Raw genomic sequence first — 16,926 nt, 5'->3', positions numbered from 1 at the left:
AAGGTATGCAATCCCTATTTTGAGCTCAATGGATCAAAGCTCACTTTCGACACAAATTAGCCTATAGATTCAGATTTCACGTCCAAGTCCAAGTACATCAGGAGCTTTATTGAAGTTCCAACCTACATTCACCTATGGATCCAGGCTTGTGTTAGTCGGATTTTCTACTTTGTGCCCATGCTGGCTGTCATTATCAGTGCGGAAGCTGGTTATTAACATTGTTACCAACATGAGGATGAATGGAAACCTCACTACACAAATTACAGAATTTACCAATCGCTTTTAGACCAGATCACTTAAATGGCTGGATCAGGTTCAGAATTTTTCATAACCAAACCCGTTTAGGTAAAATCAGCACTAATAAGCAACAAGCTAATCAGATATGCCCATAAGGAAATTGAGTAAAAACCAATGCATCATGGTGCGTTTTGACAGTCGGGACAAAGAGTTCAGGGCAACGCTCTTTTGCCCTGAAAAAAGGGGGACGCAAGGCATCCTTTTTTAACAGGGCGCATGCGTCCCTTGTTTGCTTCCACTGTGGGACCCACATAGAAAAGGACACAACAGTACACCGAACGAAAGGGATTGCCCCACGCGGACAGTAGCACCCTACAAATCAAATGCCTCATGGTCATAGAGCTTGAAAATCTTCAAGTCTGTAAGAAAATAGACGAAGCATCATAATACCGATCAACCACAGGGAATCTTTTCCTTAAACATGATCCACTTTTCATGCACAAGTATCAGAACCTCTAATCATGGATCCATATAATTTTTTGGATTTATAACTCAAGAAACAGCACCCAAAACAAAGACCTGGTCATGCTGGTTCAGCCTGCCATACCTACGGTCATACTGGCGGCATAAAACTCTGACCCCCGGCCCCAGGGCCTAGGTTGGGAGTCGGCCCATAGAAGAGATGCCCATGGGAATGGAACATTAACCACCTGTCTAGTGGCCAAGGCTCCACCCCACGGGGCTATGTATCCATATCTTGCCAAGCATGATCCATAAAGGAGTAGAAGGTAAATAGCCAAAAGAAAAAGGTAAATATATGATTAGATATTGATATATATGGTACACAAAATCTTCAAAGCTGCTCTATTTTTTCGCACCAAGAAAATAGGAGGGCTAACCAATGCTCACTATGGACCTTCAAGTTTTTCCCTGAATATTTAAAATGGAACAGCCTCCAAATGCGAAGAGCCAAACTGTGACCATGTTTTGAAAAGAAAAGAAAAAAAAGAGAAGAAAATACCAGCCCTAGTCAATGGGAGGAAACAAACGTTTAACGGTAACTCCTTCCCCTGCCCCGACTACTCCAATATCCTCCCCTTCCTCTTCCACCACCTCTCCCACCACGAGAGATTCCTGCAAATGCAACATTCACAAGCTGATTTGGTAGACCACCCTCACCACGGCTCTTTTTTCCTGATGCACCAGCTGCCCCAGCACCATTACTAGCAGCAGCTGCAGCACTCCGCTTAGCCCTGCAAACCGTGGATCGAAATAACACTTAGGCTGAAACAGATGAATGATGCAAAAGCAGCTGACACGTATATTGAAGCATTTCATACCCTGCAGCTCCTGCTGTCCCACCAGCAGCACCAACCGGGGATACTGTCTGAGCTTTCACAGATTCTTTCCAAGAGAGGTTGATTTTCTTGTCACCAATGAATGACGGTGCTTTCGAATGCAATGGCTGTACATAAATAGCAAGCATAAGGCATGCATGTGATGTTTGCACCAACATCCTTATCAATGAGTAAAATATCATAAGAAAATTAAGTTATTTTTACCTGTGTCATTGCTAATATGTTATTGCATGTTCTCAACCCCACGGTTGTGTTCTGTTTCTTCAATTTCTGCACATGAACACACAATTAACATGACACATGAGAGAGAGGCAGCCAGCTAAGGTAAACGCAAGGCTGGTATAATCCCAGAGAAAGGGGGCACACTCACAATGGCAGCTTTTGCCTCCTCGGTCTTGGCAGCAGCCATAGCCTTATTGTGTTCTGCCATTCCTTGGGTTAATTTTCTAATAGTAGCTTTTGCCAGATCTTCAATGTTAGTCAACCTGAAACACCATGAACAACAAACATTGCAGGAAGTGAGTAAATCATAATCACTAGCTGCAACAATGATACACTGAGTATTCAGTAAACAGTTGCATCTCTTCTTTTTTGCATATACAAAAGTATCACAAGGCCCATACACCGATTTTAGAGGCAAATGGAGACTTGTATCAGAAACACTAAAATGTGAACAAGAAAAAAACAGCCAAAGTTAACTACATGAAAATCAACGATTAGTTAGCAGAGTGAAAATAATCGGCAAAATAAAAAGCACTTCCTTACTACAAGAAGTATTCAAGCCTCGTGCTGAACATTCAATGGCAACAAAAGCATGATCATTCTTTTTCTTAAACTAAAATTTATACATATATAGAGAGAGTAGGTGGCATCTGCTTACCACTTTTCTAGCCTATTGGGCTTTTGAAGGGCTTCTTTCAGTGTTGTAAGTATTGTATGATACATATCATTACTTTGGGGGAAAAGGATATGATACACACCCGTATCTCGTACTTGTACCGGGTGTATCATATGATACACCGCATGTATCGTACCACACCGTATCGTATGATATGGTACGATACATTGTTTTTTTTAATTGTATTTCATAAAGCTGGTTATTTTGTTTTTGTTTATATAATATGAAAGTATGATTCTTGTGGCATTGTTCCTGTGAGATATGCATGCAATATTATCTATGATTCTATATTAGTTGATGTTTGATGATGTCCTATGTAGTTCATAGAGACATAAATATGATTTTATGGTTATATTTTGTGCAATTCATCATTGTTTCATGTGTTATGATTTTTTTTAAAAAAATTGTTAGTTTTTTATATTTTTTGGAAATTTTTTATTAAAAATTTACAATACGTTTACGATACGATAAGAAATTACTTTGGGCCCGACCGATATGGGTAACGATACGATACTCTTACAACCTTGGTTTTTTTCATGTTTTCCTTAAATCCCGACCATACAAATGTGTTATACATCCTTCAATTTATAGGAATGGACTCTTGGATCGTCCGATTCTGGTAAGTAGGTAGGTTTTTATAAAGTTTAAAAATCAACAGTCTAAGATTTACATAAATATTCAAGGCTTAAAAATCATGTTTTTTATTAAAAAATCATGATCCAAATATCGTTTCCTAGCAAATCAACCATGCCAAACACATATGCAGGGTCAGATTTGTGAAGAACAACCTGGAAACACCGTTCACTCGCAGTAGGCTGGTGGTAGGGCAGCCACCACTTTTCCTATATATATATATATTACCTCTTCTGACCACTAACATTTGAGTATTATTTGGACGAACCACCTAGCGAGCACCTAGGCATGCTCTTTAAAGCCAAGCTGCCAGGAAAGAAATTGAAAACAAAATATGCCTGGGAGGAAATTGAAAACAAAGTATGCAAGAGATTACAAGTGCGGGTGGCATGTAAACTAAAGCATGGGAAAATCAACCAAGAAAAGGATGAAGGATGATATGTTTGGCAAAATATACTGTGCCTCACTTGAAGGACCATCATATGCACCTCTTCCCAAGAAGGTCAATTTAGGACAGGTCACTCCTCCTTGGGTCATTGTCTTGCATTGCCCTTCACAATCTTTTTGCCCTTATATAGCTCAAGAAGAAGATTCCTCATAAGATATTACGCTGTAACAGCTCATCTTGCATCCATGAATTGGAGTCAGAGGGAAAAGGAAGAATTCAGTGACGTCAGGGCTGCTTCTCGCTTTTTGTTGGGATTAAAAGATTGGCAGAAATATATTAGTAATTCTTGCTTGAGTTTGTAGGATGATTTGCTAAATGATACAGATTGGATAGCCAGGTGTGAATAAGATGCATATTTCACAATGTGAAAAATAAGTGTCAAAGCTATTGGAGGAAATGCATATAAACTTGCAACACAATTATTACAAGTGTTAAAATGATACAAATTTGTATATTAGATTACTGACCTCTCCATAAACTCCTTATAAATGTCTGAAAAATCCTCCCCAAGCCTGTCTGAAGGCTGGCCCGTCACTATTTTGTAGCCACAAAGACTATTTGTTGAATTAGGTGTCTGCACCATGAATAATTAAGAAAAGAAACTCAAGTGATTAAATAAAAGATGGCAAATTAGATGTGATTGAAAATAACATGGACAATTTAGTCCAAACCTTGTGAGTAAGATGGTGAAATGTGTAAAGTAGACATTCAACGTATGTAAAGTTCATCTCTTCACCAGTTTTTCTACGAGGCATATACTTCTGAACAAAAACGAATATCAATTACACAAAGGCAGGCTAGTACAAGGATGTACAGATGCATAAACATTATCCACATAAAACTTCAACTTTACAAGTTCAGAATGATAGCAAAATGTAAGTACAGCAAAGAGAAAGCAGAGAGCATCTGAATGTGTACATACCTTTAGTAGGTTGAGGACAGAAGGAAGAAGTTGGCGTGCATCCTGTGGTGCTGTGTAGGGGGAGGCTTCAGCCAGATTCTTCAGCAAGTCCTGTTTTCTTTCTTCAGGAAGCTGAAAGGAAATAACACACCATATATAAATGAAAAAGAGTACATGATTAAAACATGGAACTTACAGTCAAAACAATTCAGAAAGCAAAAAGTCTCCATATATGGGGCAGAAATTGTAAATATAAGTTCTGTAAGCAGAACATGTCAGTATGTTCACACTGTAGTTCATGTAATTCACCAGAAACAGAGAAACAGTGCACTATAGAGCACACGATTTGAGACATTAATCACAACTCTGGTCAGGACAAAAAAGAGAGAATATTAGAGACTTCGTAAGTGGGACTGGAAAGACCAGAATGGAAGGAACATTTCACCATCATCCCACAAGCAAACCAATCACTACCCACAGACAAAACAATGTCATATTCAGGCTTCTTGATAAACATGCAAAAAATATATCGAAAAATAGCAAAATAGACATTAGGTATTTGAGTTGATGATTGTCAACCAGTCCCAGTCCATAATTTTTCAATTGATAAGATGATATTCAAAAAACAAAGCTCAATGGAGATCTGTTTCATAAGAACCAGAAGTGCTAAGGGAGAACCAAACAGAAGAAATTTTTCAAAGTGTATATGTTTGGCAGGCTTCCTATTTTGGCTCTTAATCAGCTTTATGTACTTGAAGCCCTTTTCTTGTCAATGGAACTCTTTCTTCTACATATGCTGACTAAGTAGATGAGGATACTCCATAAAATTAGTAAACCAAGTGAAAAAGTACCAGACAAATGATGGCAATTATAAAATTGAATACAGAAATACAAGGAGACAAGAGCAACACAAAGTCTCTGCTAAAGAAGAGAAGGAAAAAAAATGGGATTAAATGTTTCATGGCCCATAATTGGGAGTCCATTCCTTCAAATAACCATTAAAATTGTCCAACACCACTTTCTTTTTTTCCTTTATGAAGTGACAATCACAATAGTTAGTGTGGGCTTCAAATTAAAAGTTAGCAATGTTTAGGGAAAATGAATAAATTTTACCTTATCAAAGACAGGAAGGATATGCTTGTTCAGATAGATCAAGAACTTGCTGTTTGATGCACCTCTCTGAAGAAAATAAATCAAAAGTAAATTTTACAGACTTATCCAAGACATTTAGGTACAAACCAAAAGGTTCCACTGTTGGTGTTAAAAGCATACCACGTAGAATGGAAGAGCCATGTAGAGGCATGACATTAATCTATCAATATGATCATTATCAGAAACCTGTAATTGAAACACTTGAACAATAGAATCCTCAAAATTGCAACTTTTATTGTACAAAAGACTCGAGAAGATAATTGTGTTGAATTAAACTTGTCGAAGAAAATAGAACTGTTGAAAATATATTTGGCATTAGCTTTACACAAGTAAAATTAGTAAATGAGTGATTAGAGGGAGATAACATGATACATTGATATCACTGAGATCACTGAGATCAATAATATGCAAAGCCACGTTGCCTAACCACATTCACCCAACATTAATTTTTTCTCAAAAATTTGCACACCATTCAGTAGATAGCAATAGCTAATGAATTAGCTAATAATGACAGAACAGTCTTCCAAGTAAAAGTGCACAAGAAACAATAAACCTATGTCACATGGGTGCGGGTGCGGGGGTGCGGCAAATATATATATATATATATATATATATATATATATATATATATATATATATATATATATATATATATAGTCCAAAAGTTGGACATAAATGACCCTGGGTGCGGTCACCACACCCAGGGTCAGGTTGACCGCACCGGGTGCCGCACCCGCATCGCGTCACGTCGACGCGGGTGGGCACCCAGTTGGCCGAGTCCCTGTGACATAGCAATAAACCCAAACGTTATATATCATAAATTCACAAATATTCTCCAATACTTCAAGTATACAATTGTGAAGGTATATTATCATGGTATTTTGGAAACAGTGACAGTTCTCAATAATGTTGTGATACTATCACCAAAGTTTTCTGATAATAAGTAAATCTTTTACATGAGGATCTTTCATTACTATCTACTTTTCTATATTAAAAACAAGAATTTGCCATACGTGTTTCTACCTTTTCATTTTGTTTGATTTTTCCTTCAAGGCCTTCCCAAGAAAAATACCTATCTTTAAAAATTTGCCGGAATTGATAATCATTGATATTTTTTTAGTTTTGAAAGCTTGGATATATCATGATAATGATTATACTATTGCTTTACATTCAGAGTTCTGCACATTTTCTTAATTTGTTATATTAATTTATTTATCACAATATTATTGCTTTACATTCAGATGCACTGCTTGTTAGGCTTCCCAACAATCATTAATCACGGTCTCGTTGGTCAAGCTAACAAGCTATGTCACATGGGTGCGGGTGCAGGTGCGGGTGCGGGGGTGCGGCACTTTCAAAAAACTTGGGTGCGGGGGTGCGGCAAAATATCAAAAGTTGGACATAAATGACCCTGGATGCGGTCAACGCACCCAGGGTCAGGTTGACCGCACCGGGTGCCACACCCGCGTCGCATCGACGCGGGTGCGGCACCCACTTTGCTGAGTCCCTATGACATAGCTAACAAGAAGATGTGCAGTATAAGGTCCAAATCTCCAAAACATCTTAATGAAGTTCTTACCCTAGTAATGCAGTGTAATATGGGCTTGCATCTTATGAAACAGGTTGATTCAATTTTATTACTATTTCAAGTGTGTGAAACATATCTTTCAACACAATTATACACCTATAACTTGTATTCCACTGCAGGACACAATACACTTTTTTACCGTCATACCAAACAATGATATTACATGGAATACCTTAAAATAACTAAATATGATCAAGATGCTGCAAGAAACATAGAAAAGAAAACTTACATTAAATTGTGCATCTAAATCAGCTTGTCCTTCAATAATTTCAATAAGTTCATGGACACGCTCAGGAGGGGCTTTTTCTCCAAATATACTTAAACTCTTCAAGAAGTTCATAAACGTTTTAAACTCTGCACCAGTCACATCTTGCAAACACTGCATCATGAAATAAGAATAGTATTGTTTCAATAAAAAGCCCCCAGAAGAAAATGTAAAACTTGAAATTTTCTTTTTGACCTCTCAAATTAATTATGAACTTTATCTTGTCTTCCAAAGGGAGAAAAACAGAAAGGTAGAATCAAAACTAGTATATCAAATTACTTCATTAAGCGTCTCCAAACTGACCTAAACACAAACAATGGAAAAAAAAGCGAAATTTTTTTAGATTCAACCAAAGGTAACCCATGGGAAGAAAATTATAAACACGAGATTGATTTCATGTCTCTAGAAAGAAGAAATGGATATGCAGACCGAAGAATTGAAAGCAATGGTTTTATAGTTCATAAAAAATATTAAATATCACCACCTCTTCAACAACCTGGCCAATGAATTACCTTCTTCACCAAATCAGTAACATGCCTTTCCATTTGCTCTTGAGGCTTCAAGAGCTCTGCTTTAAGAGGGAATACCTAACATCATGGGATGATCAATATCAGACAGTAAAAACTAAATAACTACAAAGATAATGACATGATTTTCTCTTCCCCACCTTATCCCTTACAAAAGTCAGAACCTTTTCACGGATATTCTCTTCACTTCCTTCAATATGTTTAAACAGGGCTGTCAAAGATTCTGCAGTTCCAACTCAATTCTGTTAGCACATTGTGAAGCTCATACATTCATAACATCATCATTTGATTACAACCATAATGAAGATAGCTCAAGTTATCACAGGGTTAAAACCAACATAAGACTCTGACATGTCTTGTGGGAGGCAAACCATCAAAAAAATAGTGTTTAAATAAAAAACCAATAAATCAGACTATAATCATAACAAAATTTTCAAAACAAAAAGGTTGGCAATAATTGTAATTTAAAATATTAACAGCCAAAAAATGGTGAACGATGATGTACATGTGCATGCATTGCAACATTGTCACAAGGCTCACAACAGATGAGTTTCCTTGCAGGACTGTAAACCTAGCCCCAACTAAACATGATATATTCCAATCACGTGAACATGTATGCAAGTCAGAAGCAACTAGCTAAAATTTAAAAATAAAATGCTGCCAAAATGTTGGTTGAAACTTCAACCACTACTTTTTGTGTAACAATATTATCACAGTTCAGATTCAAGCAACCTAAATTGATACAGCTCCAAAAGAAAAAGAGGAAAAAAAAACCTTCGACTTAGGTAAACAATACTGACTCAATGTAGAAAATAACTCAATATATGGCCATTAAAAGGAAAAGAGCCAACTCACAGGCTGTTCAACATCATGCAAACAAAAACTTCATTTGATACAAGATTCAAGAACATTTGTCAGACATCTAGCAGAAAGACATTTAACTCCAAACAACAATCCAATATAGGATATGAGCAGAAACTTCAGTGATTCTCAAGCAATACTTAAAGCTGAACAGACAATTTTGACCAGGCAAATGCCTGAAATAATCATATTCTGAAAATTAGTGTATTTCTATACACTCAAAATAAGGAAAAGCTGCTTCTTTATGAAATGGATCCTTCACAGCCATCCCATCTTGGTGGATAGTTAAAATACTTTTAGCATATTCAAGCCAGTTAACCTGTTTAAATTTTCCAATATAAGAGCTCCCTATCATACCTGAAGTATGGCAGACAGCTATGTCACATAGGTGTGGGTGCAGCCATGAGGCACTTTCAAAAAACTTGGGTGCAGGGTGCAGGAGGGTATGTATATATATATATATATATATATATATATATATATATATATATATATATATATATATATATATATATATATATATATATATATATATATAAAATTTTGGACAGACCTGGGACAGTACACCCAGACTGATTCAAACCTCGGTTTACTTTGACCCAGATCTGAATCAGACTGAGTCAAAGCAAACCCAACAGACCCAGTTTCAATTCAGAAGTAGGTCTGCTTTGACACAAGACTGAGTCTGACTTGGGTCAAAATAGGTTCAGGTCCAATTCAGATTTGGGTTGTTTTGACCCAAGTCTGAATCTACAGATACAGGTCAATCAGATCTGGATCAGACCCAGACTTGGATCAGACCTGAGTCTGACCCAGTTAATACCTGGTTGCTTGCTTGCACCAGGTGTTGTAAAACTATAAAAAAATTAAAAAGGGGGGAAAAGGGGAGAACAAGAGAGAGAGAGAGAGACTCGGTGTGAATGCAACAGAGGAGATGGAGGAAGGGGCGGAAAAAAGAGGAGAAGCGGAGAGGAGGACCTCACCATTCAGGTTCGTAGCTCTCTCTCTCTCTCCTCCATTTCTTCCTCCTCTCCTGCTCCCTTCTTCCTTTTTTTTTGCCCCTTCCTCCTCAATCTGAGTTGAGGCTCTCTCTCATTCTCCCCTTTTTCTCTTCCCTTTTCCCCTTTTTTTATTTTTTATAATTTTAACCCCCCCCCCCTAAAATTTCTTTTCTTTTTAATGGACTCGATCAAAGTTGACCGAGTTCAAAAGTTGACTGAGTCCATTTTGGACAAAGCCACACTGAGTGCGACACCCACACCCGCATCGCGTTGACGCGGGTGCAGCTGCTTACTAGGCGAGTCCATGTGACATAGGCTGCCAGAAATCTTTGGTTGACTACTTGCCTAACCCACATGAAAATTACCATTTTTTGGGAAGGCAAGGAGATCTAGATAAGAAGGAACCAAGAAAATAAGATTTCAAATTCAGGATGCCTAAAAAAAGTGCCGCAAATATCAAATTTCACTGATTTTTTTAGTAATATTGGGTATCCATAACCCCAACATGCAAATCATATAAAAGAATGATATAATGGGATTTGAACCAATCGAATAAGAGCAACACTATGTAACTAACACAATAAGTTCAATTTGTTAGCAATTTTATGAACCAAGTAGCCAACTCACACACACCAAAGATGCAAGACTGGCAAAGGGGGATCATCAAGTTGACGAGGATACCATAATGAGACCTAATGAGCACTTCCAATTCCCTATACTTCTCAAAAGAATATCTTAACCATCAACCTTGAATTTTCCCTCCAACAACCAGCTAAGAGAAAGAGGAACCTTATGCCACCTAAATAACCTCACAAGCCCTTGCCAGTGGATGAAAACAGGTTTTGTCAACACAATGTGTGTAGCAAATGCAAAGCTATAGGCTTGGGCCTAGTAATTAAACCTAAGTAATCGAGTTGGACATTACTTGTTAATCCTACTTAGGAAAATTTTCTCCAAGAATGATGTGTTGGAATTAAAATCTTGGACTAGACACAGGGCCAGGTCGCCCACGGCCAAAGGGCCGACCCTTTGGACCAAGTGTAGGCTAGATTTTGAAGTCTCAACCTGGTCATCAATAGGCTGGGCCACCAAATCAAACTCAGACATGGACCCAGCCTACCGCGTGGTTTGCCCCTTACGGAAGGATAGGCAGATTGCAAGCCACATGTGATCCAACCCAGAGTTGTCAATCGAGGAAGCGGGAGCAAGAAGTGATTCAAGAAGCAGAAGCAGGAAGCGAGGCACTTCTAAAATTTTAAGAAGCAAAAAGAACGGAACGACTTAGAAGAGAATCGGGAATCGAACCGGAAGCGAGCCGAATGTGAAGAGGAAATGAAGAGAGAAGCGACCTAGGATTCAAGTGGAAAGTGAATAGGAATCAAGCTTTCCCGATATTGGGCAAAAAAAAAATTTGTTAAAGGCTACAAGCTCCCCCTAAAAAAGAAAATTCACTTATGATATTGGGAGGTGAGTGGGCACTGGGAAGAGAGCGGGAAGCGAGTAGAGAAGCGAGTGGGAAGCAAACTGGGAAGTGTTCTTCTCTTCCCATTTAAAAGGATTGATTTGCCACGCATTTCGGAAGCGACGTGTTTCACACTTTCAAAACGTGTTTTGGGAAAGTGCGCTTCCCCGAGTGCTATAGCATTTCCGGTAACCCTGGTCCAACCTGCATGGCTGGGCCTTTGAGACATTGAAAACACTTAGGCTTGGCTCATCCAAATGGATGGGTTGGATTGACTAGGCTGCAACTTGTTAACAGTCGGGCTAGCCAAGTAAAAAATAGGTCAGTCTGGGCCATTGTGTGAGAATCTCCTCTGGTACTTGTATTGAGAAAAGAGAGAGAGAGAGAACAGAAGAAAGGGAAGAAGGGGCTGCGGCTGTCACGATTTCAACTATTGAAATCGTGACCTAAACTTGTATTAATAAAACTTTACAAACAATATGGATCTGGGTCTGGTGCATTGTCCAGACCCGAATAAAATAAAACTTTACAAACTTTACATGTCTCGGGTCCTATCCAGACTCTACATACAAAAGGTGTATTCGGGTCGGGTCGGGTCCTAATAACCCAGAATACACTTTTTCACCCCCCCTCAAGTTGATCATGGTTTTGGATCATGAACAACTAGCCTTTAAGCATCCATAAACGATCCTTTGTCAAGCCCTTTGTAAATATGTAGGTGATGCAAGCGAGGAAGCCTTAAGATTTGAAAGGATTCAAAAAGTGGCAAGGAAAGGGATAAGGAAGCATGTGAAGTAGTCTAAATTAGTCTAGGGAAACCAGTCAAAAGTGATCAAGGGATGAAAAACAAGAGTTTTTAACAATTGACAAGCTTGACACATTTAATTTTCTAATAAACTGTTTAACTATTCCATTTAAAAACCATTTAACCATTCCATTTAAAAAGACTGCAAATTCATAAATGATAATAAATAAGCACTTCCAAGCTAGTTAGAGTTTTAGATCCATTAATGCAAAAGACAACTTCAACCATTGAAATTCATGACTCCAATATATAATGATTCATGATTATGAACAGGAAGTATGCTTTAAGCCAGCTTATCAAGGCTGCCCCTTCATGGGGGTTCTAGGATACTTCTAATTACTATTTAGATCTTATCTAACTACCAAGTACCAACTATGAAGTAGCTTCTTTTTGTTTTGTCTACTAAATGTTGCATAAGGAGTGGTATGGATCATGACAACAAATTTATTTAATAGAAGGGCAAAGAATGTACACAATAGAAGTACTATACACAAAAACTATGTCATATCCTATGTGAAGTAACATCATTCGGCTACTATAAACACATGACACAAACTCCATGTTAAGAAGATATTATGAATGTTTCATGAAAAGAAAAATTGTTCCCAAATGCTAAAATTTTCCAGAAACTAATACTCATAGATGACTATTTTTTTATATATTTTCATGATATCATTGTGATATTGAAAATGTCAATGATTTTATTTCATGTATTATCAAACCATAAATTCCTATTTCTCATGAAATTCTTCACAATGATCGGTGAATTTGGAGTTCAAATAATGTCAACAAAGCTGCCTGGTATTCATGAGCTTCTCCTGTTTCTTCACTTACATTCGATTATTAATTTTTTTCAAGAGGTTCACTACATTGACAGAAACCAATGACGTTCTCGCTCCCTATGCATATCTTATGATCTTCTTTTTGAAAGTGTCCATCCTCACAAATTAAGAGTAAATATAATTCTGAAAATCTCTCTATGCTACCGCAAATTAAACTTCAAGATACTGAATAGACAGAATGATAAAAGGTCCTTTGAAAATAGAAGAAAACAATGGAGCAGCATATCAAACCAGATAAACTAGTAGGACAAGAAAAGCAACAATGCTGCATGGAGTAAAGAAAGACATGGTAGGAGTTCAGCAAGTTTTAGATGACCCACAGAAATTCCTTGTGGAATAAAGTGACTTGTGCTTTCACTGTCATGATGATAATAATGATAATAAGAGATGATATACATTTTACCTAACCTGCTGCATTCATAGACAAACAAAAACTGCACAAGGTAGGATATTGAATAAAATGATTTTTTAGGATTGATTTATTGAAATGAGAATATTGTAGACGCAAAGTGCAACATGTTGCTCAAGACATTACCTAAACAATAGTAATATCTTACCTTTTATGTCCTGTCTTAACAATGATAAAATGGACTTTTGCACAGCATCACGCTCCAGATTTTCCTCTACAGGTACCAGAAAAGCAAATGAATGCACAAAACTAACAAATAGACACCATTTTCAATTTGAAGGCTGATAAACACATAAAATTACCAGCTACAAGGAGTTGTCCAAGGACATCCACAATTTTAGTAACGTTCTCTGGTGAATCTTTACCAAAAAGAGGAAGAGCACGAATTGCCTGTACTCTTATCTGCAGCCATATAAAACTTAAAAGCAGTTTATTTCTTGAGTCTAATACTGCATGTATATTGTTCGCATCAGAATATGACGGGATGTGATGATCTATAAGGATTGGCAGCCTCCATCCCAAGTATTGATGAACAAATAAGCACAGAAATAGGAAAAGGAAAAGAAATGCATTGCGTGAATAACTATATAGAAACAATTATTTCTAAACTCAGTAGAAGCCAATTGACAACATCTAAACATACATATCAGACATGAAGCAACTGCAGATGCAGTAAAGCTAGATTCCCTTTGAGCAAACATTGGAATCTGACCAACAAGAGAATAGGATACACTGCGTTCATAGATAGCAAAGAAACCCCACTTCCTCCCCTCGCTAGAGAATAGAAACCATTATAGCTCCATTGGATAGGAGAACTGGCATACTTCTCAACCCCTTGCGGAGATGATGAAAGTTATCTTGCAAAATAACCTGCTTCCACACTGCCCGTGAATGCATAATTGACTCAAAAATCATGAATCCGTACTACAGTGGCCATCTGATTAAAAAAAGGAGCGGTTCTTGTAAGATTTGTAGAAATATTTAAATAAGTTTGATGCTTTATCGGGTCATAAAAGCCTACTGTCCGAAAATCTCTCCCTCTTTTCAGGATCTAACATCAATTGCAATCACCTTCCTCAGGCTTATCAACAGCAGTCTGTGCACGGTCCCAAGGGTTGTTCTCCTTCCTCCGGTTTATCAATGTTGGCAACTACACAAGGGTTGTGCTCCTTGAGGGACTTCAGACGGGTGCCTTATTAATAAGAGATCAAATGCTTCAGCCCCATTTCCCCTTGGACCGTTTCCCCAATTCCAACAGTACTAAGAAGCCACAGTTGTTGAGAGTCAAAATCTAAATCTCCTGCCAAATTTCTCACGTTTCATGCAACCAAGCCCTTTACTCCAAACCTCGTAAAACAGCACACCGCTAGCACTTGCCCACAGCTTTACCCTCTCATCCCTAATCATCATAAGAGAACGAATACGAATGCCGATAATCAAACGATCCACATTCCGAACTCGGTCGAACTCTACGACGGAAACGGAATCGTACCAACAAAAGAAATCTCCCTCCAAAGCAGATGAACTTTAGGGCGAAACCCCTTTCTCGGCGAAAACATCTGCTGTGTCGATGCCAGGCCACCAAATCCTTCGACCATCCACCCCTAAACCTTCTGGGGATGCTCTTAGCAAAACGAAGAAGTAGAAACAGGAAAAAGGAGAAGAACTCACCCCCAACTCCTCTTCCTCGCACAGATCGAAATGGGCGTTGATGGCTTCCGTCGCGAGACTCGGGAAGTACTTGTAGAACCTAGGGATGAGCTGAGCGGCCAGCTGCTTCGCCTTATGGCTGCCCTTGGCCGCCTCAATTATCCCCTCGTAATCACTCACATGCTGCGAGATACACAAACAGAAACAAACCAATCACTACCACCCATTATAAACCCTAAGTTGATTTCGAAACCGAAGAAGAACAGCGAGAAGAGGTCAACCAGCTAAGCCCTAGAAGGGCAGAGAGAGAAAGAGAATTCTTACGTTGGATTTATCCTTGGCTTCATTGAGTCGTTCCCCAAATTCGTAGAGCCTTTCTATATCGCTCTGCTCGTCGTTTGACGCCATTTGAAAACGGTGTTGCTTGAGATGAAGGAAAATGATTTGCTGTTAGCGAGAGAATGAAGACGAAGATGGTGATTTTGTTTCTGAAGAAATCGTTTGCTGCAAACAGAGGAACAATAAAGAAGAAGATGGGAAGAGAAGGGAGGGGTTTGGACCAGGGTTTTTCTATTTAAGAGAGGAAAGCAAATCGCAGAGATGGAACGGTGTTATAGAGAATAAAATTACCGAGTTCTTCAGATAAAAAGAACAAGAGGAAAAGGGAAACTTGGAAAAGAAGAATGCTGTGTTTTGATTGGGACATTTGGTGGATTCGGTAGCAAAATATCAAAACTATATCAGCATTCAATTATAAATACAACTAAGGCTGTGTTTGGGAGAAGGTATTTGGCAGGACAATCAAATTGGAATTGGTTTTGAATAAATAAGTGGATTCTTTTTTTAGCTTGGAAGCACTATCCTACCTCACATTGTCTCAAAGAAGCGAGTATCCGTGGCGCATGGCCAACTTATGCATAGAAGTTGCATTTTTTAGACATTGCCATTTTGCTTTTTCTATTGCTTGCTTGGTGCTTTGTGGCATTATTTTTTTGTGCTTGCATGCGTTGCTTGGAGGTTGAAAGTATTCATTGGTGATTATCTGCCCTATCGCTTGCTTCTATGGCTTTGTGTGTGGTCATCCTTTTTAGATTGTTGCTTGATCACGAGGAGTTGAGCTTTCCAAGTGCTATTGAGCATTTGTTCTTACACCCTCAATAGCTGCCTCTCAAGTGCTATGAGCATTGATTGGGCATTTGCTCCTATACCGTGGCCTTAAAGAGTTGCCTCTCACACTTCCCTTTTGCTTTTAGGTGTTGTCTCTAGATGCACGGCCTCGTATTGCTCTTAGGTTGCTCCGCTTTCGCTCCATAGGCTTGCGTAGTCTGCATCTTAAGCGCCACACAAAGACCATGAGAGCTAGAGCAATTTTTATTCATATAAACACATGGCACCTTTTTTCATAAAGACAATGGCATGCTGCGCTGAAATCTTTTTTCAATAAGGAGTTGTAAAATACCTCTTTAAACTAATGAAATCCGAGATTTGGGAGCTCATGATTCCTAACCATTCTTAGGACTCTCTTAAATCTATTCTCCCAAACAACCGGCAAATATATATGTTGTGAATGCTTAACTGCTTACATTCTCTTCTTCCCTCGAAGTCGGTCGGATATCGGATAAAAAATCGATTCATTGTCATCCCTATAAATGAGGGTGGACAATGGGGTTGGATCCACACTAGAGCATCCAAGCCCAAACTTGGATATGATTCTAATTTCTAAAGTACTAGTACTAGGTTTGGGTCCGTGTCTGACTGGACCTATCATATGTAAAACCATACAAAGGTGCAGATATGAATAACATAAACCAGACTCAATTAGATCTGGGAAATATTAATTTTAAAAAAAATTCATCAAAAATATGTAGATCTAATCAGAGCTCGGATTG

General features: G+C 38.3%; 1 protein-coding gene across 1 annotated transcript; it reads right to left on the bottom strand.

The window, feature by feature from the left end:
* Positions 1-1,033: 1,033 nt before the first annotated feature.
* LOC149820011 (apoptosis inhibitor 5-like protein API5) lies at positions 1,034-15,571 on the bottom strand. Its single transcript, XM_089982543.1, has 16 exons — positions 15,362-15,571; positions 15,059-15,220; positions 13,690-13,789; positions 13,536-13,601; positions 8,148-8,230; positions 7,993-8,067; positions 7,445-7,594; positions 5,748-5,813; positions 5,589-5,654; positions 4,497-4,607; positions 4,246-4,335; positions 4,042-4,148; positions 1,966-2,080; positions 1,800-1,865; positions 1,578-1,702; positions 1,034-1,490 (listed from the first exon to the last, which is right to left on the bottom strand). The coding sequence occupies exons 1-16, from the start codon at positions 15,443-15,445 to the stop codon at positions 1,289-1,291; spliced, it is 1,668 nt and encodes a 555-aa protein (XP_089838669.1). The 5' UTR covers positions 15,446-15,571; the 3' UTR covers positions 1,034-1,288.
* Between the last annotated feature and the right edge of the window lie 1,355 nt (positions 15,572-16,926).

The sequence above is a fragment of the Nuphar pumila genome, chromosome 12 (assembly GCF_984573655.1).
Source record: "Nuphar pumila chromosome 12, dmNupPumi1.hap1.1, whole genome shotgun sequence".
Lineage (NCBI taxonomy): Eukaryota > Viridiplantae > Streptophyta > Magnoliopsida > Nymphaeales > Nymphaeaceae > Nuphar > Nuphar pumila.
The sequence above is the reverse complement of the archived record's forward strand: the minus strand, read 5'-3'. Positions and strand labels throughout refer to the sequence as shown.

What these genes read in the sequence shown, in the direction of transcription:
- LOC149820011 (XM_089982543.1), bottom strand. Translation starts at nt 15,445, where the DNA reads ATGGCGTCAAACGACGAGCAGAGCGATATAGAAAGGCTCTACGAATTT. An exon ending in TGACTTTTGTAAGGGATAAG is followed by an intron (nt 8,068 to 8,147) that starts GTGGGGAAGAGA and finishes CCATGATGTTAG; the next exon opens with GTATTCCCTCTTAAAGCAGA. An exon ending in AGGAGGCAAAAGCTGCCATT is followed by an intron (nt 1,866 to 1,965) that starts GTGAGTGTGCCC and finishes GTTCATGTGCAG; the next exon opens with AAATTGAAGAAACAGAACAC.